This window comes from Sitodiplosis mosellana, unplaced genomic scaffold (genome assembly GCF_009176505.1).
Source record: "Sitodiplosis mosellana isolate CC-2019 unplaced genomic scaffold, AAFC_SMos_1.0 Smas_scaffold_2, whole genome shotgun sequence".
Classification (NCBI taxonomy): Eukaryota; Metazoa; Arthropoda; class Insecta; order Diptera; family Cecidomyiidae; genus Sitodiplosis; species Sitodiplosis mosellana.
In genome coordinates, this window is record NW_022595245.1 from 1,350,615 (window position 1) to 1,373,780 (window position 23,166).

Below are 23,166 nucleotides of genomic sequence, written 5' to 3' on the forward strand. Positions count from 1 at the left end.
AATTTCCAATAGAATTCATTCACGTTTTATCCAACATTAAGGAAATTGAGTGTATTGTATTTATGGAAAACGTATGCTTCGCTCATATTCCGTATGCATGCATCCCGATGTCGTTATATCATCAATTTAAAATGCAAAAGAGGTAATGATATCAAACTTTATATTTTATGCTTTGCTAGCTTTATTCACTGCACACATGAAAAATTGCATTCGTTGCATTCACACACACACACACACTCATGCGAATAACGATTCGCGTTACTAAAAGAGAATCCCATTTGCAATAAACGATACCCATGTAAAATGCTGCTTACCATGATGTGATTATAAGCCTTTCCACCTGAAATACAAAAAACTCATGCACAAACTAACACAACGTAGTCGGAATATGGCTGCAATAAAAAAAAATCGGTTGAAATAACAAACAAACTTTAGGTTTTTATTGTTTCATATTTATTTTAATGAATTTCTGGATAATATTTATTTATAAATTCTATGCATTCTTTGTTTTTTTTATTATTCTGGTTGTTGCAATTCGCTGTCGGAATTTTCGATATCATTTCAAGATTGATTGTGTGTGTGAGTGTAGTTGCGATGCAAATGTGGATAAACAATGCAAATATTGCAAACAATTCAGATTCACAGTGTTCGTTCGCTTTGGAGCGGAGCACAGGAGGTGGCTGGGTATAAGGAGTGGAGGTAATTTACGTTTGCCAGTGAAGTTATAATCGGAGAATGTATTTCGAATTCCAGGCTGAAAATTGCAAATTGAATTCCATATCAAAACCAAAAACGCGCTGTGAAATTGATCGAATTTTTTTGGGTTTGAATACACATAGTTTTGGAACGTTTCGTTTGATTTGTTGGCAGTATTTGTCTTGTTCTGGGCGTTTCATTGAAATTTCAAATACAACACTTTGTTGTTTTTACTTGTGCTTGAACACCATTTTTGTTCCATTTTTAGTTTATGCTCTATGTTTATCCATTGTGTTGTGTATTTATGTTGCAGAGATGGAGTTTTCCAGAGGAAGGGAGTGGAGAAAGGGGACACAGAGGATGATGAAGATAAAAGGGACGAAAAGTGCTTTTGAGGTGGAAAAGAAGGAATGATGAGCAGGATGAGGATTAGCATAATGTGTCTACATGAATTGAACGGGCGTTCACACTGTGGCTTCACTAAAAGTTTTGTAAATTTTGAAACATTTATTATAGTGTTTTTTAGTTATCATTTTGTTGTTTAGTCTCTAAATTCATGACATAGTTTTTTTTTCATTTATTTCTGGGTTGAAATATATGTATTTCAAAATTTTTCTCTAACAGCACGAACATGTTTAATTTACATAATTTAATTAGATTGTGAGTGGGTGTGAGTGTGTATATATATAGAATCATTTTTAGTTTGATTTATGTTCTTTATCTTGAATAGTGTCATCGAATTTGTAATATTATCGTAAATTTATCCAGGCTTGATAAATAGTCATGTTTTTATTATATCAAATAAAATTCTCTAATTTTAGTCAATGAATTGTTATATCGATTAAAATTTACGCTAATTTAACAAATAATAAAGTTCTATGTTGTTTTTTTGTTTTCTCCATTTTCTCTCTCTCAATAATTTGTTTTGAATTATTTAATTTTAAAAGAATTTCCCCTATTTTTACACATAATCTATGTTGCTTAAATTGGTTTCGAATTTAAAATTTGTTATCATATATAATATTAGATAAGGTTTCCAATTTTTGTTTCTACATTTTTGTGTGGGGTTTACGTTCCTCACACTGAGATTTATTAAACACAACGAATGATTCCTCAATTTTATGTTACATAGTCATATCTAAAACTAGCTCTCCCAAATTCTTAAATTTCAACTACGACATCATTTGTTGTTTTTTTAAAAATATATTTTGTTCTTGCCTTAATTTTCATTGAAAATTGTCCAACAAATGAATATTTGAACAAAAAAAAAACGTATATTTTCTGTTCACTAAATCAAAAAAAAAATTTTTTGGTTTACCGCTTATCGAGGTGAATAAAATAGATCAAAAGCCGATCGAAGTTTAAATTCAGTATTATTTATGTTGAAGTGAACGTAAGTGCAGGAAGAAAAGTGATTTTATTGCTTCCACTTAACAAAACCGAAAACGAAAAAAGAATTGTTATTGATGTAATTCTTCCACAAAAGACACGTCTCTTCTTCTTTCAACTGCTGCTTCACACCCAAAGTTAATAATGTAGTTCGGTGCAGCCTTCGGCCACCAAAATTCCATTGAGACTTGCATTGCATGAACAGCAAATGGTGTGTGTGTGTATGACATCATCATATCTTAATTGAAAATTACATGGTCAAATGTATTGTAATTAAATATTGGTGTTTTTTACTTGTATTTTATCTCTACCGTCTTATCCTTGTATACCACTATATATAGAATCATTACGATTCTTGGTTTACACGTTACCACGCATACATACATGAATATTTAATGTAACCGCAAATGTTCAATATAGTAAAGAGAGCAGTTTATAAGCAGCGTCGCACAGCGTTTGAAACAGTCAATGTGTAGAGAGTTATTATTTGATAAATTAGAGTCGGTGTCTGTCTGTGTCGGTGTGTGTGTATGTGTTGGAGGGAGGGCCATTCAATATTATATATAATATTATATCGCTACAGAGCAGTTTTTATTGACCTGTTACTGAGTCTTAAATTAAATATGTGTGTAAGTGTCTGATTAAATTGGGTGTCCAGCTGAGTGAAAATGTTTTACATGAAAACTTTACTAATTTTACATCTATCGCGATCCAATCCGAGTCGATGAGTTATCGAGTAACTTTTCCAACAAGTGCAATTCAACTCCACGATCCATTGGGCGTTCAGTTCGTTATTGTTTTAATATCGAACTCCCATACCATGATAATTCATTTTTTTCTTCTGGGGTTTAAAGCCATTTAAGACAGGATTTATATGTTCAAGTACTGACCAAATTAAAAACTTAACCAAAAACTTTCGATTGTTTTTTTTTCTTAAGTTCCCTAACGATGCTATTTGTTTCTTTTTCTATGTACAAATTAATGTTACCATTGTCATCAAATCAATGTGGCGAAGTGAAAGAGCATTTTTAGAACATTCATTATTTCTATTTTACAAATGAAACAAAAGACATATGTTTAGTAGCAAAGTCAATATTCCGAGCGGAATAGAGTTGCCATTCTAATTGGTTATATGGTTATGCGCCAATAAATGGCGTTGTAATTGACAAGACATCCAAAAAAGTGGTTGTACCACAGTTTGAATGAAATGCGCCCAATTATTCGTCTTACACTGTTAAAATGACGGTATAAATCTTATTGTAATGACTGATATCTTTCTTCATCTCTTCTACATAGCGAATGTCTCTGTTTTTTGTTCGGATGTGTCTCCTATTTATCCCGTTTATTGACTTATGTTTATCGTTATTGCTTCGAATCAATAAAATGGGCTCAATAAGTGATTAAAATTGATTGCATCCAATTGGGACCGATTTTCCTATACTTGATTATTATTTATTATAGAGAGAGTTTCAAATTTGCCAGCTCTCGTATTACTCGCAAATACAACTTCAATCTCTCTATCTTTTTCATTTCCACACACACACACTCTCTCTCGCACATGCTCTAAAAACTATCACTTGAATGTTCCTCATTTACATGTTACAGGTACGACGTACACAACAAGTTGCTCTATTTTTTTTTTGTCTCTTGTTATTAAAACAATACATTGCTAGTCCTAATTCCCTACTCATTACGACTATGACATGATGAAACGGTTCACTTCATAGTTCAAACCATGCTTAAATATTCATGATTAATGTTATTACATGATCTGAGCATTTATAGCAGCAGCAGCAAGCAGGCAGCTGAGTGTGATGGAGAAAGTGAGCCTGCGCTACTCTCCGCCAGTGAATTGAAGGAGAGAAACGGCATATTTTTGAAAACTGCTTCGTTCGGGTGGGTGGTTTTTGCTCGAATCTCAGTTTTGAAATATTCATTAAATAATTATTTGATGATGTATATGCTGAAATATTCAATATTCAAGAAAATCGGATGTGTTCACGCTTCTGTCATTGAGGCGATGGTGTCCGTTTGCAACATGTCTAATGTAACACATTTCCCTACCACTCTGTCTTTCTGCCTCTATCTCTATCTATCTATACACAAAATCGTATGGCATTTAGTTGGAAAGTAGTGAGCTCAGGCAATTTGTATAACTCACACCGTATGACTATGGGGAGCAAGAGTGAGCTCGAGCATCTAATAACAATGCAATATGAAATTGCGTGAACGACACATTTGCCATTTAGCTACACGGCGTTTGATAGTTGTCGGTCGAGCATGATTGGTGACAATGCATTAAGCTAAAAATAATGGGACAATGACATATGAATCATATCGATGATTATTGCTGCTGCTGCTACCGCTGCTAGTGGTGGTGGCACATATTCATATTCATATTATTGTTGCGAATGAATACGCAACATATATAATAACTTGTTGCCAGCGCATACATTCACATATCGCATTGGATTTATTGGCCTGTCACTTTGGATATCGCATCCTTAAAAGACGAACAAATCAAATCAATGTAAGTGCAGAATTTATTGGATGCTTTCTAAATCAATTTCAGTTGGATTGATTGACGGATTTTTGAATGATTTCCGGAAGTGACGGACGCTTCATGCATTGGACATAATGATCACCCATCGACTCCTCGAAACACTAATTGCAAACTGAGCTTGTGCGCACACAATTCTCTTCTAGTTTTTCTTTTTTTCCTGTTCGTTATGTCTATACAATCACAACCATTTCGTTAAGTTCTATTTTTCACTTTTAGTCTGTGTTCTATATTTTTTCAATTTACACTTAAACGTCTAATGCTTTCTTTACCTTTCACTCTCCCGTTCTCTTTGTTTCCCTCTCTCTCTCTCTCTCTCTCTCTCTCTCTCTCTCTCTGTTTCATTCACACATTAAATAATCTCGACTACACTATTCACTACTATTTACAATTCGCTAGTTAATTTTTGTCTATTATTAAAAACGCAAGCGTCATTCTCTCTCTCTCTCTCTCTCTCTTTCTCTCTCACTGTTTCTCTGACTCTTGCTTTTATTCTACTTCCACTTTCTATCTATTTCACTCGATTTTCCGACTTTCATTTGCCAAAACACTCAAACAAATCAATTATTTCGAGTTTGAATCTTGACTCTGTATATCTCTCTTCTGATCTTCTGTTCTGAACATTTCCTCGAGCACACGAGTTAAGTGTAAGAGTAAGTGTAAGTGAAAATCCAAACGCGTTTTAATAACTTCAAATCAACTTAAAAGTCAAGCCCGATCAAATCATTATTTTGAATCAAATGGAAAGCTTTTTAATGAAATTGTGTGTTCGATTGCATTTTCATTAAATTTCACTCGTTGCACCTTGAAACAAACGGAAACGATTTCCGGGAAATCAAAGTCTGCTTACGATAGCCCTTTTGTAATCAATAACATTCCGTTTTGAAAATCCTTTTGCTCTTGTTTATCCATTTACATTCCGGCTTCTTGTAATGACTACTTTTACGGATTTCATCGGAATAGCTCTTTGGTTTTTTTAAAGATGAATCTTTGGCTTTCTTGGACAAGAACAACTCGTTGGCTTTGTGCACTTTGAAGAAATCGGATCGGACATTTGAACACATCTTACCTCATTCAACTTCCGATGCATTTAACACTAAATCTGATACTGCTTTGATTTTCTTCTTTAATTTCAAAACGAGAATGTGCATGAATATGACGCCTTAAGGTAGATCTTATAAGGAAGTACAAAGAGAACCGACATTTAATTAAAATCACGACTCAACACATATTTCTCTCTGTTTGGTTGAATAAATTTCTGGCTTGGTTTAGCGGTTTCATTCGTTTGTTTGTTAGACTTTAAAGCACTTTTTTTGTTAACATTTTCAGTGTTTTTCTTTCCTTCTCTACAATTTATCGTTATATCCATTATCATTCTAGATTGTTTCTCAATCTAGCTTTCCTCCACCATCCAAGAAAAAGAACACTTAATTATTTGGAAAAACACTTGACAACACACTACCGGTTAAACTCGTTGGCAGAACACATTCGAAGTCATTTTTACAATTCCGATTCATATTGCATCAATCAATGCGTGGGTTTTCTATCAGTATGGATGATTTGATTTTGTCACGGCTTTTCATTTTTCCGCGTTTCGTGGCAAATATTTTGTGTTTGTATACTTTGTTGTTTGGTTGTTTATTCCGTTTCACTATTTTCGTTTTGATTTTCGCACTATTTGAACGGATTTTACTGTTGTTGCTATTGTTTTTGTTGTTTTTGTTTGCAATTTGTGTCAGTCGAACGTCTCTGGAACGATCAATTATCATTTATTGATGTGCACGTTTCACATGTGTCACGATATTTTCGTTTTGTAAATTCGAATAGATTTTCCCAACAAACAAAACCAGAAAAAACACGTCTATCTACAGAATGAGAGACGATCATTTCATTTTGTATTGCTTTTCGCTGATTGAAGTACATCGTTGTCATGGCTGTCACGCACTTTATTTTTTTTTTCCTCGCTTTTTTTTTGTCTCAAAGCAAAACTCCAGAGAGAATCTCATTCGAAGTAAATCGATTTCACACACTAATACACACACAAAAAATATTTTTCGATATTATTCTCTCTGCCTTTTGTTACGGATGTGTAAGCTCGATGAGAGAAGATGAACTTTTATTGTATTTTATTTTATATTTCTCTCTGCCGCTTCATATATTTTCTTTCTGCTGAGACGTCATCTTCTCTTACGACCAGTGCATGGAGCGTCGAGCAACCTATGCTGAACTATCCCCTTCGGATTTTGAATCGTCTGGATCTAAGCTTAAGCAGTCTTTCAAATAGTGTTCCATTGATTTGTACACGTGTTCCAAGACGTGTTCCAATTCGTGACCCTCATCAGCATACGTCTAAATAGGAAACGAACGAAATGGAAAAGTTTGGAGCAAAAAATTAGAATTTGGTTTGAAATCAAGTTTTTTCCTCTTGGCTTGATCGAAAACGGGAGAAAAATATTTAACAAAAAGAGAAAATCATTCGAAAAAAGAGACAAAAAAAAATTCGAAAAAAGACAAAAAAATTCTATGTGCAACAACCAAAAGTGTTATCATCCTTACTTGGTATTGAAATATCACTCCGGCTTTGGCGAGTGCACGTGCCAGCTGCGTCCCATGCAGATATGGAGCGGATGAATCGGCCAGTCCATGTAGCAAAAAGAACGAATGCGATGGTATATGTCGAGCGCGTTGTGTTGCATCTGCTTCGACGTAACCTTTAAAATTTTCATTCGGTAGTCCCAAAATTCGTTCTGTAAACGCCGAATCTAAAGAGGTACACATGGAAACAACGACAAAAAAATGTACGAGATGAAGAAAAAAGGAGAGTAAGTGAGAGAGTGTGAGAAGGAGAGAACGAGAGAAGAAAAAAAAAATGTTGGCAAGAAAAATGATTTGCAAGAGGAACGACAGAAAATTAAATTGTGACATGAGGTAATATATTTTAATATTTTCCAGCGATTTAGTTTCGCATCGCAATATATGACAAAAGTAGACACTCCATCATTCACACCGAAAGAAAAAAACATATTTATTACGATATGTGTACGAGGTTGATTTTCATGGTGTGAGAGTTGAAATTACGTTTGCGAAAAAATGCCTCAATTTATCAAATTACTTTATTTCTAGTGAAATAAACAGAGTAACTAGTTCGCGTCATCCATTTCTATTTCCAAAAAGCCCCAACTAAATATTTTCGCCATTTAGAGTGTCATGACCTTGTTGTTGAGCGGCCCATAAATCGTGTGCATGCTTTGGCTCGTCAATCCCAGAAAATACTTATCACTCGAACATTCATATTTCACATGGAAACAGACGAAACGCGGCATATTTTCCGTTTAAGCTCACATTTTGCTAAACGCGAACCACACGGAAAGCCTATAATTTTGCATTTCCAATGCTAAACGCTCCATGAATACAACTTATCGAAAAGAGCATATCACCGTTGCAGTTGCATTCGAGAATACACCGCGCGAATCATGTAGAAACCTCAAGGTTTCCAACGGTATAGAAAAGCTGTGAAAAATTACAGTTTATTCATGTTCAGTTTTGGGCCGGTGAACGTACAGCGTACACTCCAATGAAAATCGATTATAACCAAAGCGGCGCGTTTTCTCCGTCCCCGAAAAACCGTTTTATGCTTGAACATGAAACGGCATTCCATTCAAAATGCCATTAACAACGCCCAACTCATGTTCAACCATTAGTAACAATCATCGAACGAGATATTTTCCGATTAAAAGTTCATGCGTAATTATGCACTTTGCAGCTATTCATTTTCCGTCTGGTTTTAGCCTTTGTGCACTATACACAACATTAAGCACCATTGAATGCACTTGGAATGCCATCGCAAGGAGAATTCGATAGCATCTAGTAGAGAGTTCGGCTCGTAGTTAGTGTAGCGAGTGCACTGACTCGTGCGCCTATACGGGAAGCGCACGACGTCGCCGCACGAGCGGCGACCGCATGTATAACAAACGAATACCGAATAAAGAGAATCAGTCTAATTGTTACCAGCAAACCCGACGTGTCTAATCATCGAATATTCTACCCTACCTTTAGCTACGGATCCAAAGATAAGAGCTACGGATCCAAATAAAAAAGGTAACGATCAGAACACCCTTAAATTGGCGCTGCAACAAACGAAAGACTCACAACATCGAAAAAAATAGCGGAATCGTAGACCAATAGAAACCGAAAAAAAGAAGGAAAAAGAAAAAATCAAAGTTCCACGTGTCAGTGAAAGTGCACAGAGAAATCAAGTGAGCGATTTGTGATAAAAAATCATCATCACGCAAAAACTATTCGTGTACCAAAACATTGCATAATAGAAAAACATAGATCAAAATCCACTCACGCACCGAAAAAGTGAATAGAAAAATACATCGGGCAAAATCCATTCATACACTTGAATATCGGAGAGAAAAAAAAAACCATCGAGCAAATTCCATTCGTGTATGTGAAGAAGCAAGAAAAAAAAAGACACACGCGAATTCCATACACAGAACAAAACCGAGGAAAAAAACCGCACGTTGCAAAGACACGTGCAGTAAGCCACGAAGAGCGAGCGAAGGGACCCAAAGAAGAACATAAGCAAAGCGGAGGTGAAGCATAAAAACGAACGAAAGCGGCCAAGTGTGGGAACGAACAGCGGCGGAAGACGAGTAACTGGACACCAACTTGGAGACAGCAGAATATCAGAATCGAGTACGAGCTAATTGTTGGGATAGGTCGTTAGGTGAGTACTGATTTGCATGTTTTTAAAGTGAAGTGTTCATTTTTTGGTTGATTTCGATTATTTACACTCGGCTAAAATCAAATGGTGCAATTAAATATATAATTCAGTAGTCAGCAAGCACAACCGAATTTGTTCCTCATACCTTTTCGTTTTCGTCCGGTTCGTTAAAAAAAAAAAAAAAAACAATTAAACACACATAGCATAAAATCGAATTTGGCATTTGCTACTCGTGCACTTTTCGAGTTCGACTCCTCAATGCAACGAACGCCACCGCCAAAGAAAAACGATAATAAAAAACAGAGCGATTCGGGCTATTTATCTCATTTGTTGGACTTGGAAAAAAATTTAAAAACGATAGAAGATCGTGCGGTTCATGATTTGACCACAGGCCGTAGATCGCTAACATTTAGCGCGCCCGAATCGTCCTCAACATTTATTTTCAACAGAAGTCCAGTACAAGTAAATTTGAACGAGACTTGGCTTGACGGAGCTGCTGGTTTAGACGCACAGAGTCAATTTTTAGATCCAAATCGAATTACACAGTCGCACCACGGCGGTTCAGTTGTCGATCATTATCATTTCGATCCGTTTGAAGCAGCCGAAGAGACATATTCGGTTTTGACAGACAAATCCATCGGTAACTTATCGGTAGAGAGGGAAAAAACTGACGGGAAATCAGACGATCAGCTGATTAAAGTAACAAATAAAGAACCGACGGAAGCGGATAAAACAACAGACACGGCGAATGGTAATCCGGAAAACGCGACAGATCCAACAGCGAATAATTTGACTCAAAGCCAACAGCCGCCAAACAACAACAATAATATTAACAACAACAATAACAACGATCGTAATAACGACGCTTCGAATCCTGAAAACGGTAGAAATAACAACAATAATAACGATAATAACAACAATAATAATAATAATAACAATAACAATAGGAACAATCATTTTAATTCTTCGGATTCTGAGCAAGAAGGCGACGAAATGGCTTTATCGTTGAACAGCATTATGAAGGGTATTCCCAAATTCATAGAAACTCATGATGGAATATTGCAATTTATTGCGGAAAGCGACCTCATTTACGACCTGAGTGAGGCAGGCCAAAGGCCTACAGTGCTGCGAATAATAAAAACACGACTAACAACGGCACATAAGCTGGGCAATACAACGAATGACACGTGGGAGCAAATAAAAACAAAAATGCGTGAAAAATATAAATTGACGATGACATATGAAACAGCTCAAGAGAGACTGTTATCGATCAGACAGGGACAGAAAGAATCGATAGATGCATATGCCGAACGGGTGAAAAAACTGTTGGACATGCTGAATTTAACATCGTCAGGCGAAGACGCGGCTATACAAGCCGTGAAAGCTGAAATGAACGAGGAGTTAGCAGTACGGAAATTCAAGCAAAATATATACGATGAAAGAACGCGTACAATGGCACTCAGTGCGGATCACAGAAGCTTGTATGAGGCAGTCGCACACGCCACAGAAAAACAAGAGCAAATGCAATTATCGAATGTCGCTAAAGATCAATCAAATGAACAAAAACAAATCAATAAAAACAATAACAACAACAATTTTAACAAAAATAACAACAACAACAATAATAAGAATAACAACAATAATAAGGGTGATAACAACAAAAACAATAACAACGCTCAAAACAACAACAGCAGGATACCGTGCAATTTCTGCAAAATGACAAATCATAGACCGGAGCGATGTTTCTTTAACCCGAATAGAAATGACGAGCAAAAGGCTCAATCGAGTGGATACAACTCTCAACAAAACAAAACGAAAACATCGAAAACAATGGGTGCTAGTATAGAAGATGCATCAAATTCGGAGGGTGAAGAAGTATATGAGGCAAAGGTATCGACGGGTGCCACATCAACTCCGTTATTGCCGATGCATTTAAACTCCGAACGGTGGATGCACAAATAGAATCCACAGTGCATCCACCTAAAAATCAAATCGAAAAAACCGAAATGCTTGAGCAAGTAATCAGTCGTATCTCAGTCGAGAGCGCCATTCAACTGGAAAACAGAGATCTCACCATAACGGCGTATGTATCAATATGTAACAGATTGGTGAAATTCCTTATTGATTGTGGTGCAAATGCTACGATAATAAGTTACAAGCTCCTAAAGCAAAACATTCTGTACTACCCACAAATAAAATATTGTATGACGGGAATAAATGGACCGCAAAACGCAGTAAAAACCCACGGCGCTACGTATGGCAACATAATCATAAATGGCATAAAGCTAAGACAGCAGAAAAAAAAACAAAACAAAAAAAAAAAAAAGACATTAAATGTATAGATTAGAATGAACGTTAAATCACACGTCGGCAATAATTCAATCTTCGATTACAGACATGAAGATCCAGCTGACGATGATATGCATGGCATTGATGATAACAGCGGGCGAGGCTAATTTTAGTGAAACAACATCGGGTCTAATATACACGATGCTGGGTAAAACCCAAATAACGTACAGCACGTGGAAGATCTGTTATTATTATGATTTGAGCGAGTATTATAAGGAGAAGCAAACATTGAAATCAATTATCTCTAGAATGAACATTATATGTAACCAGCTAACAGAACATGACAATTGTAGAATACTAATTAAGCATTTCGAAAACGAATATGATAGAATGTTGTACGAAAACGATAACATTGTGTCAATATGTGTCAATACAATAATAATGAAAACGATAAACAGCTCAAATCAAACATTACACGATTTCCAAGATAAAATTAGCGAAATAGCTAGAATCGTAAAAAATGAAACAACGGTGAATAATAAAAAAATTGACGAAATAACACTAAGAGAGAAAATCAATTTTTTAACTGAGATAGCCACGCTGATCATCATAGACCACCACGATTTAACGACTAGAATAAATAACGTAGTTAAGGATACAACAACCGGGGATATATCGGATATCATCGACATAAATGCTATTAGAAACGATTTGATGACAATAAAAATGAAATTGCAGAGCGGGGAGGAATTTCCAATCAATTGGAATAAAGACGACATTCATGAAATATTTACCTTTTCGCATGTTAAAGCCAGAGTCACGGAAAATAGCATTTTTATCGAATTATCCATTCCCATAGTAGAAGCTAGAACGTTTGATTCATACGAGATAACTCCAATACCGATAAAATTTCAAGATGAAATTCACATTATCAAAATTAAAGCAAAACACCTGTTAGCGAATCTCGAAACCGGCGAAATTATTGAACTGAGCGAATCAGATAACTGTTTTGGGAAAAATGGACAAATATGCAAAATTCGATCACCGATAATTACTGACCATTTTAAAAGTTGTGGGATATTATTGCTAACGAATGCGAGCGGTGAAACCAGTAAAAACATCTGCAAAACCAAACGCGTTCAGAAGGCAACATACGTTACCCCAATATCGCAAACAAACAAAATACACGTATTCACGGACTCGAGAATAATCGCTAAAAAATTTTGCAGAGGAAAGGAGGTAGAAGTCTTGACTCTACTCGAACCTCAGGTAATTGAAGTAATGCCCAAGTGTAGCATTATCATCGGAGGATACAAATTGAGGGGACACGAATCGAACACCCTCAATTCATCAGAAATAAGACCGATATTGGAACTAAACAAATTGAAATTCGATGAATCAACCGTTGACGAAGCAATAGAGCCTAAGACAATTTTGACAGACGATCTGGGAATACTAGAAGATGTGAGTACCTCCGATATGCTAAAAGCAATGGAGAAAATGAACGGAGAAAAAATAAAAGAAATCCAACTAACCGACAAGACTCACACCTTCGGTATCCTGGGAGTTTTGGGTATATCTGTAATCATAATCGCATTCGTAATATATATTGTTATCAGAAAGATCCTTCCGATCGCCACAACCATTGCTCGAATGGCTAACCCCATACCTATTGTATAACTGATCGGGACGATCAGATTCTTTTTTGGGGGGGGGATGATGTAGCGAGTGCACTGACTCGTGCGCCTATACGGGAAGCGCACGACGTCGCCGCACGAGCGGCGACCGCATGTATAACAAACGAATACCGAATAAAGAGAATCAGTCTAATTGTTACCAGCAAACCCGACGTGTCTAATCATCGAATATTCTACCCTACCTTTAGCTACGGATCCAAAGATAAGAGCTACGGATCCAAATAAAAAAGGTAACGATCAGAACACCCTTAAATTAGAAGGAAATCTCGAATGTTATTGTAGTGGCAATTTCAGTCAGTTGATCGTGACATTGTTGTTGTCGTTCAAATTCGAAGGAATAATACAAGTTAATTTTCTATGCATGTAATTCCATCAAAACGTTGTGATATGATCGGTTCGTCGTTGCAAATAAAGCAAGTTGAGCAAAAGCGATGAATTTGTACTTACTGTAGAATAGCCAATCGGTGATGGGTGAAACAGAAACACCACATTTGTAGACTGGCTGTTGAGCCCCGAGCACCATTGCCGTAACGTATCCACCATAACCCCAGCCCCAAATGCCGACACGTGTCTCGTCGAGGTAATTCATATTCGACAACAAGTGGCTACATTTCACATCGTACAATTGAAGTTTCCATCGCAACAGCAACAGCAACAGCACCAGCACCAGCAGCATCCAACAGTTGAAACAACAAACAACAGTGCAGCAAAATCAAATGAAAATAAACAAACAGAGAACAGAAACCCACAATGAAAATGTTATTCAAACCATTTTGCAATGAGAAAAGAAAAATAATTCAGTGAATGCGACGCAAAATGCCACCACATGGAGCAACCGAATGAAATAAATGGCTCGCACTGCAGCTGAATAACCAATATTAAGCTCCGTATCTCCCTTTTGTCTATCTACCTTTTCCTCTCTATTTTTGTCTCACTCTTTCTAAAATACCTATCTTATTCTCCTTCTCTCTCTTACTCGCCCGTCGCTTCGTCCGTCTTTATGTCTCGCTCCCTCCATCTCTGTCACAATTTCGACGGGAATAACGATTAAGGCACGCACACAATACACAAAAGTGTTTGTGGATTTCATCATACAAAACCAAATTGTGCATTCATTCAGTTGTATGGCATAATCGAGTCATTTATCGTTCGATTTTAGCATAATGTTTATGTTTATCCGAAAAGTGTTTTTTTTTTTTTCAATCAAAAATTTTCATTTACTCATTCTCCCATGTGTGTGTGCGCGTGTGTGTGTGTATCATTTTGCGCACGACAATGCAGTAGCACCACAGTAACACTTTATGATTTATGACCGTGAGCATTGACGTAAATGCTACGTCAACCGATTGCTCACACTCGTTCCGACTGGTTATTCCCTTTGAATCGTCTCTCCATCTCTCTTTCGCCCACTTTGGAGTTTATGACATAGCAAAACGATTTTCTCTCACTTGACTTGAAACTGTATTTTATTATGCAATGTCATTATTTGATCAATAATGTGTGAAATTGCTATTAAAGGTTTATGCAAAATATGCTAATAACGTCGTCGTTAGCAAAAACCATCCTTCCACATAATAACAAACATTTTATAAATATGTATACGTGATGATGGATACCGGAAATTGGAATCATTTTTGCGTCAAACTATGTGTGTGTTGTTGTATATGACTATTTTCAGTGAATAATTTTCAAACAATGACTATATTTATCGAACAGTGCTATCAGCACCGATTCACACTTTCTTGAAATAACATTTGCTGTGTAGCATTTTACATCGATATCCAATCAAAAACCACCACCAGGTACTCAAATGCAAACATTTCGATTAAATTCCTGAACAATAGACATTTTCAAATTTACTGAATTCATAACTAGTCGCATGTGTCATGGGGGAATTCATGAAATTTTAAATCATCGATGGAAATTCTTGCAAATGTGCCCAACTGAATAATAACTTGATTCTTCTCAAAAATAAAACTTGATAAAAGGTTTTTCATGGAAAGAAAACCGTCGCCAAAAATACTTGTGCATTCAAATGAGACTTTCACTCCAATTAAAACTATGTAACGAATTTGATTAAAAGCCATTTAATTATGCAAATATCGAATTAAACGTAGTCCCAATGCAGATGCTTTGTGCAAAACACACGACATGGTAAATTCATATTCACACCACCGTTAAAAGCTGTCATGTTTGGCTCATTTAATTTTCACCGCATTTCGAATTTAAATTTTATCGAAATCGGCACGTGGTTTTCCCTCCCTGCATCGCATCGTCATCATTGTCGTCAACGGCTTTCGGTAAAAAGAGCACACTTCGGTGTCATGGCATTCAATTAAGCAAATCAAATGCCGTCTGCAGCAATGGAATGGAAAGCAACATGAAAATTAATTAAAATGAATTTTTGCTCATGACATACATGAAGCGATAAGTTTTTCGAATTTTATTTGTGTTTAACCGAAATGAAGGCACATATCGAATTGTTTGAGAAAATTCGAGAGAGAAGGGATGAGAAGTGGAGATGGGAAGAAAGAGCTTTTTTTTCCTATCATGGTCTCAGGTGTAATACTTGCGAAAATGAACAAAAAACCAAGCAAAAATTGAATGTTGAACATGAAAAAAAAACGCACGCACACATACGTTTCAACACTTACCTCAGCGCATCAATTTGATCTTCGACTTCTGCACCGCCCAAATGTCGATAAAGCGCCTGTTTACTCTGTCCTTTTGAACCTCGAACATCTAATCGAATGTAAATGACATCGTTCCGACTCGACATATATGAGCCCCAATCGATTTGGAACTTTTGCGTTATTGACGACGATCCCGGGCGACCATTTCTATGTGGATCGAAAATAGAATAATAGACCATTTACTATAGGTATGACATTAAACAAAAAAAATCCCCTTTTCCTTCATCATTCAGTCAGTCACATGCATTGTCGACTACTCCAGCATGAATAATAGAACTATGAGAATTGATTAATTCGGCCATTATTTTAAAATGATCGGGAATTGAAAGTTGCCAACTGTGTTCCCATTGTTCGTTACATTCATGTAGTCGTCGTCTTCGTTCTTGTCGAAGATGAAAAAAACACGAAGTGCCTTAGATTCACAATGTGAAAAAAAAAACAATTGAATTCGTTGAGCGCAATTTTTCGGCAGCAGCACAAACAACAATAAATTCGCGAATGACGTGGAAACAACAGCAGCAAAAATCGAAAATCGCACGTAAATAAAGCACGCCCCGAACGCGAAACAATGCAGTTAGTAGCAAAACGCGTATTTAATGCACGCCGTTGTGCGTTTCAATGTTGCTTTCATATTGACATGTTGAATAGAGAGAGAGAGAGAGAGAGAGAGAGAGAGAGAGAGGGCATCATGGAAATTTTGTTTTTTCGTGTGTGAAAATATCAAATGGGGAAAAGCGCTGCGAACATTTGTGGAAAAACAAATAGAGAGAATCGACAGCAAAAAGTTTTTGAGCAAGTAAGAGAAACAAGAGAAATGGTAATTTCGCCTTGAGCACCGAAAATTTATTACTTTCAATAGAATTTCTTATGCAAATCAACATTTTCAAAGATGTGCTTGGACGGCAGCGGTGGTGTGGTGGTGGCGGTCTGTATTATGATCACAACGACAACGGGTAACATGGATATATGTTCGTTTGTGTTAGCGTGCGCGTGTGCGCACGCCAACATTTTACCATTTTTCGATGCGATTTACAATTCGAATATTTTGCTTATTGCTCATATCGACCCTGAAAGAGGTTCAGGGCTTGAAAGTATGATATATCATTCCATGTAAAGTGAAATACGTCATTTGATTCGGCTCAAAATTTGAATAAATGATTTGGCTCGTTTGATTCGCCGTCGCCACCGACACACGATGACGCTCAAGCTCATGCTCTCAATGGATCTCCGACTCTGCATCAATTCTCACGCACATAAATCACTTTTTCGAATGGTTCACATTCCGTCGCAGGAGCCAACGAAAAAAAAAACACCGACGAATAATCTATAATTGCCGCACGTTCATATTTTCATCGGCAGCGATGTGATATTAATCGTGTTTTGCAAAATTTGCGGTGGTAAAATTGATTGACAAAAGACATTGAATTGACTGGCTGCGCGTATTGATTGTGCATGATGTGGTGTTGGTGGAAGGGGATTGTTATAGACATCAACGTTGATACTTACACTTCGACTAAGACGGGAAAAGCGGCGTCACGTAATTCTTCTCGCCAACTTGGCGGATACAGAATTTGCACTTGAATCCGTGTCCCATGGTTCAGTGTTATTTCAAACGAATGCTTCTTCGGCAGAGCCAGCTTATCGAGACGTTGTCTTATCGACGAATTTGCCATGTTGAATAGCTCTTGCAACAATATATTCGTTTTGATTGAATGTACACCTGCGAGAAAAAAGATGACAGAGAAGAACAATTGAAGCAATTAAAATTTATCGATGAACCGACATTGTAAAACGCAACCTAATGGAAAATTCTCGCACATTACATTGAAAGACAATGGGAAAAGCGATGAGATTTAACGAGATGCGCGGTGTGAAATGAAGGAATTTAATTGCGCTAGATATATGGATAAATTAATTGGATTATACCGGCTACAGGTAATGTGGGCCCTTGACACTCCAAAACGTAGTGTTCGACACGATAATCGGTTGCTATGGAAGACGGTGGACTAAGATAAACATCAAAGTATGAACAATTTCTGTAGAGGCGTCGGCTACTCCACAAAAGACTATCAATATCACACGTAATGCACTGCGGCTCCATTCTGTCGACGAGAATTGCAGCATTTCATCCATTAATGTTTGGTCGGATGATGGTCATCATTATTTGGCAGAGATCAGCAGGCGATAGCAGGTTTCAGAGAGAAAAAGAGAAGAAAATGGCATAGAAAAAATGGAAGAAAAATGGACGTGCATAAAATTTCAATGAATTTCCCTTTATTCTTAACTAAAACACAACGATTTTCTATTTTAACGACGCATTACGCCGCCAAAAATTATCATATTTTGAATAAATAAACCGTGTTCCACACTCACTTGCCATTGTCTTTGTTCAGCGGATCTTTGACCACGTACATGTGTTGTTGGCCGGGCTTTCTATCTTGCGTTCCGAGATAGTAAACCAAATGATTTTTCGTATCCCATGCTAATATTTTCAGCACCTGTAATTGATAGCAATTAGAGTTTCTTTTTACGGTAAAATAATCATCAACAAACGCGGCAAGAATTGGAAAAGCCGCGTTAGAATGTGTCGCGCTTTTTCATAGCCTCTCTCGCGTTACATTTGTTTTAGATTCGGTGTTGTTTTTTTTGTTTGCGATAAAAATAGGTCGCAAGATATAAGAAAAAGCGAACGTTGAAAGCATCAACAAAACACAAACAACCCAGTTTAAAATCAATGTTTAAAAGCGTTATTACATTAGATTACACGGTTATTTAACGAATAGCTAGGCTTTCAATCGACTGTCTATCAGCGCGCATGGTTTCAATTCGCAATGATGATCGAATACGAAAAAAAAAACAAAGAAGATATGAGGGAACGGCTTTAGGTATATACATGGCAGCGATGTTCATAGTAGTACAAAATTCGTAACACTCTCGAATTGCATGATTTTATACTTATAAGTAATATGAATCATAATAATCGTAATAGGTTTTATTAATAGCTATAGCCAACCTAGGTTGGTGACGACACCGTCGTCTATGGCAAAAATATGGTGTGTATGGGACACTGTTGTATGGTTGTTAATGAGACATGATCGGCGCGGAAAACCTTTTATGAAATAAAATGAATGAAACGTATAACACGTTTCTGAAAGGAGAGGGAAGAGGAAGCTCAAGCTTCTTATTGAATTTAATTGACGTGTTCTGCTTAAAATAAACAAAGACTTTATAGAAAGTTTCTGGTAGAAGCATTTCCTAGAAAAACAACCCCAGCGCATGAGGCGCTTTTCCAAGCGATAAATTCTCATTTAGTCGATGGCGATAGCAATGGTGATGATGTTGGTGTTGGTGATGGTAATGGAAAATGTAGCATAATTGGAAATTAAATCAAAACAATAATCAATTTTAAGCGCGTTTTCTTTTCTCGAAAAAGCATCATATTACAATTCTCACTATATGGTATTTTGTAAGCGAAGTTTTATTGTGGCCAATTGAATTTAACGAAATTAAAAGAAAATTCAACAAAAAAACGAAAAATTCAGCATAGTAAAAAATGAAACGTAGTAAACATCTACGCAATATATTATCGAATGTTTCTAAAAGTTCGATGGATAAATCGACCGAGATACAATTAACTTTTGTTTACTGTTCGGTTTGAGGCGGGTTTATACAATGCTTGGTTTGTTTGATTAAATTCTGTCTGCATAATTTCTAGTGTACACAATTCGATTAGAGCAACGTTGGCATATATAGATAGATTTTATATATTTATAGTTAAATGTTGATGCGTCAATATATTCATACGAACAAATTAATTACGTACGGTTACGATGACACACTAAATGGGTTTTAATTACAAATTAATGGTAATATTAGATGCGTGTTTTGTGTTTGTAGGTATGTGATTATTTATATGGATTCAATATAAGATTGCGAGTTAAGAAAAAACAGGTTACGTTAAAAAAAAACAAACAGCACACGTTATTGCTATTTAATTGTGCAGATCAGATTATCTCACCTGATGTCTGCCATTTGTTATGACAGCTACTTGCTACCCACGAACCATTTCATACCATTCGTAGAATTAACAAAGAATATCCAAAATACAAAAAAAATAACATGATAAAATAAATCAATCAGCAATTATTTTGTTCCCTTATTCAAAGGGATTGTTTTTTTGTTACACTTTGTAATTTGATTTTTCATTTACAATGTTTTCAATGATGACATTTCATATCATTGATATTTTATTTTATTTCATAACGGTATAATAACCTTTGATATAAAATATTCATTGAATTCTCTTTGATCGTTTAACATTTTGTCCATTGGTATTTCAATTTTGTAATTTTAAGCTTTTTCAAGGGGCAGTTTTTCATTTAAATCCAATAAACATCAAGCAGATTTCATCATGTTGGCATGGCGCCATTATAACTGAATTTAATTACGAATCGATTCAATTTTTTTCACGCGCGCGTTCGAAAACTATATATCATGTGGTCAATGCCTTTTTGTGAGCTTTTAATAAACATTTTTGTTGTGTTCTCGTGTGTCTTTAAATTGGATTCTTTTGAAGACCTATCGAAACCGAAAATTGCATTGCAATTCAAACACTGTTCTCTGTTTACGTGAAAAAATAGTTTGTGCAACTGAACCAATATTTGGAATTCCCTGGACCCATCATCAATGATGAATGAATTTCATCGATGCGAAAGTGTTTGATTCAAAGGAGCATAGTTTTCGATATTTTTTTCATTTCAATGCCATTGCTCGATAACTCAGTTATCGATCGGTTGCATGTTTTGCATTTTGTGTGAGCAAATATATCGTTGATTTCTGATTTCAGTGTATCAGCACCGAACAGAAACTGGATTTTTCGGGATTGGTGCAAATGAAAAAGAAATCAACGATATATTTGCTTACACAAAATGCAAAACATGCAACCGATCGATAACTAAGTTATCGAGCAATGGCATTGAAATAAAAAAAAATTCTGTTTCATTTGCACCAATCCCGAAAAAAACCAGTTTTTGTTCGGTGCTGATACACTAAAACCAGAAAATTATATGCATATGAGGCAAAATATGATAAACTGAGTAAACATTTCAGTTGAAGAGGTCTTTCTGCTTCAATTTCAACATAAATAACCGCACCAAATTCATTTTTGCTTCCCATCACCATTATCATGATGATGGTATGTTGACAAACGGTGAATTTGTTTACCGTCGAATCGAAATAATGTTTCCGTCAACGAATTTACCGGAGAAAATGTTGGCATTATTTGGGCCAGTTCAAAAATTGAAATGGCATACGTGGGTTTTGGTTCATTCGAAAGCCAAGTGAACGAAAATTGTGAAAACAAACGGAGGCAAATAAAGAGTAGGTTGTTTTTCCACTGAACAAGAGATAACGCTGACGGTGGTGCCATGGGACATTGAAGACGAGGTGCAGAAGAATGGAGAAAAATGGCACAAAATACGAGGAAATGTGACTCATTCAGAAAAATCACAACCAAACGATAATGATAATGACGCAACATCTAACATGTATTAAATTTAGTCCATTCTGTGTGCGAGTGTATATAGTCGATGAATGAACGTTTGGTTTATTCGATGCTTTCATAACTTCTATCGTTTGTGATGTCGAGCGTTTGAACACAGTCACGCGTTACAGCTGCGACGTATTTGAAGACAGTGTGTGTGCGAGCAATAGAAAGGAAAAAATGGAAGAGATATGGTGAGGAAAAAAAGCGATGTGTCGAGGAAGAAGTGGAAGAGATAATAATTGCGAGTACAATGATATGTTTTTGATCATTCTTGTAGATAGAGAGTTGAACACACATAATGACTTGAAGATAAAAAAAGACAAAAGGCGTTAGAGCAGAGCATTGATAAAAAGAGAGTACGTGCAAGAATGGCAGGGCGCACACATCAGAGCAGGTGAATGATGGCAACGAGTCTCTTTTATCATCCAACCATTGAAGCGGCTTCATTGCTCTCGTCTGCCGCAACGCGTACAACCATCAAATCCAAAGAAAGTTCATTCAAACACAACACATCACGTATGAATACCATAACAATAATAATAAAATGCAATGAATTGAATGACAGTTATGATTACAATTTAGATTAATTTCGCATTGAACCAGAGAGACAGAGAGACACAGTGTACCGTGTTCTAGCACACGCATTTCAAGTTGTACCACTGAATGGTTCTGTTCTACACACACCACACATATAGACTGACTCAACTCGAAGCTTTCTACACACACAATTTTTTCTTTCTTCTGCTCTCCATGCCTTTCCGTCACAATAATTTATGATGCTTTATTGAAATGAATGCGCATAAAAGCCTCTTATATACTAAATAAACACATCAACATTTATCTTGAATAGATTTTCCTTCTTCTTCTTCTTCTTTTTTCCCTGTTAAATATGAATTTATGCTTGCTGTCTAATGAAATAGCAAGGTATTTTATATTTTTCACTCAATCTCAATTTTCAACTCTGTATTTGCGAATATGCAGGGCAAGAAACATTTCAACTCTTCATGAGTTGGAAAATCCACATTTTGTGAGCATGGAAATGTGAATTATTTGAATATTTTCGTGAGGGAAAGAAAATCGTTTTGCAGAGAGTGTGCTTAGCATTTTACTCTACTATTGAGCCCAAGAAAATAGCAAAATGAAATGTGTTGTTTATCTAAACCGAGCTATACCAAAAAATAGTATACACATGACAAAATATTTGGTTGTTTTTTTTAGCAGCCGTATATCTATAGTATAAAATAGAGGTGGAGAGAAAGAGGATAAGCTTAAAGTCGGCTGAATTTGAGCCATAAATCTTCAGTGTAACACTAAAACACTTCTACTAAACCGATCGACCAGTCAAAGAATGGGGTTTTAACCTTCACAAAATGCCCATACGTAAACGAAAACACACAGAAAACGGAATAGAAAAAATGAATAGTCTATTTTTATTTCCTTTCTGGTCGCTGTAGTTTTTTTTTTTTTTCTTCAATAAAATAATTTTATAACCCCTTTTTTCTTCTTCGGTGGAACTCGTTCAAAAATCGTTTTTCAAGAGAAAATCGAAGTGAATGCAACATAGTAGT

The 23,166-nt window shown here is 36.2% G+C and overlaps 1 protein-coding gene across 8 annotated transcripts in view; it reads right to left on the reverse strand.

The window, feature by feature from the left end:
• Positions 1–436: 436 nt before the first annotated feature.
• LOC129565384 (inactive dipeptidyl peptidase 10) overlaps positions 437–23,166 on the reverse strand; it is an 84,562-nt gene continuing 61,832 nt past the window's right edge. For 4 of the 8 annotated variants that reach the window (XM_055440213.1, XM_055440212.1, XM_055440215.1 and 1 more), the window contains 8 exons: positions 20,072–20,104; positions 18,427–18,551; positions 17,980–18,155; positions 17,560–17,773; positions 16,015–16,200; positions 13,808–13,965; positions 7,202–7,407; positions 437–6,994 (listed from right to left, as the gene is read on the reverse strand). In XM_055440213.1, the coding sequence (XP_055296188.1) occupies positions 6,863–6,994; positions 7,202–7,407; positions 13,808–13,965; positions 16,015–16,200; positions 17,560–17,773; positions 17,980–18,155; positions 18,427–18,551; positions 20,072–20,104 (1,230 nt within the window). In that variant the 3' untranslated portion in view covers positions 437–6,862. Of the gene's footprint in view, positions 6,995–7,201; positions 7,408–13,807; positions 13,966–16,014; positions 16,201–17,559; positions 17,774–17,979; positions 18,156–18,426; positions 18,552–20,071; positions 20,105–23,166 lie in introns of those variants that run through there. The other 4 variants (XM_055440216.1, XM_055440219.1, XM_055440218.1 and 1 more) reach the window with 2 other exon arrangements.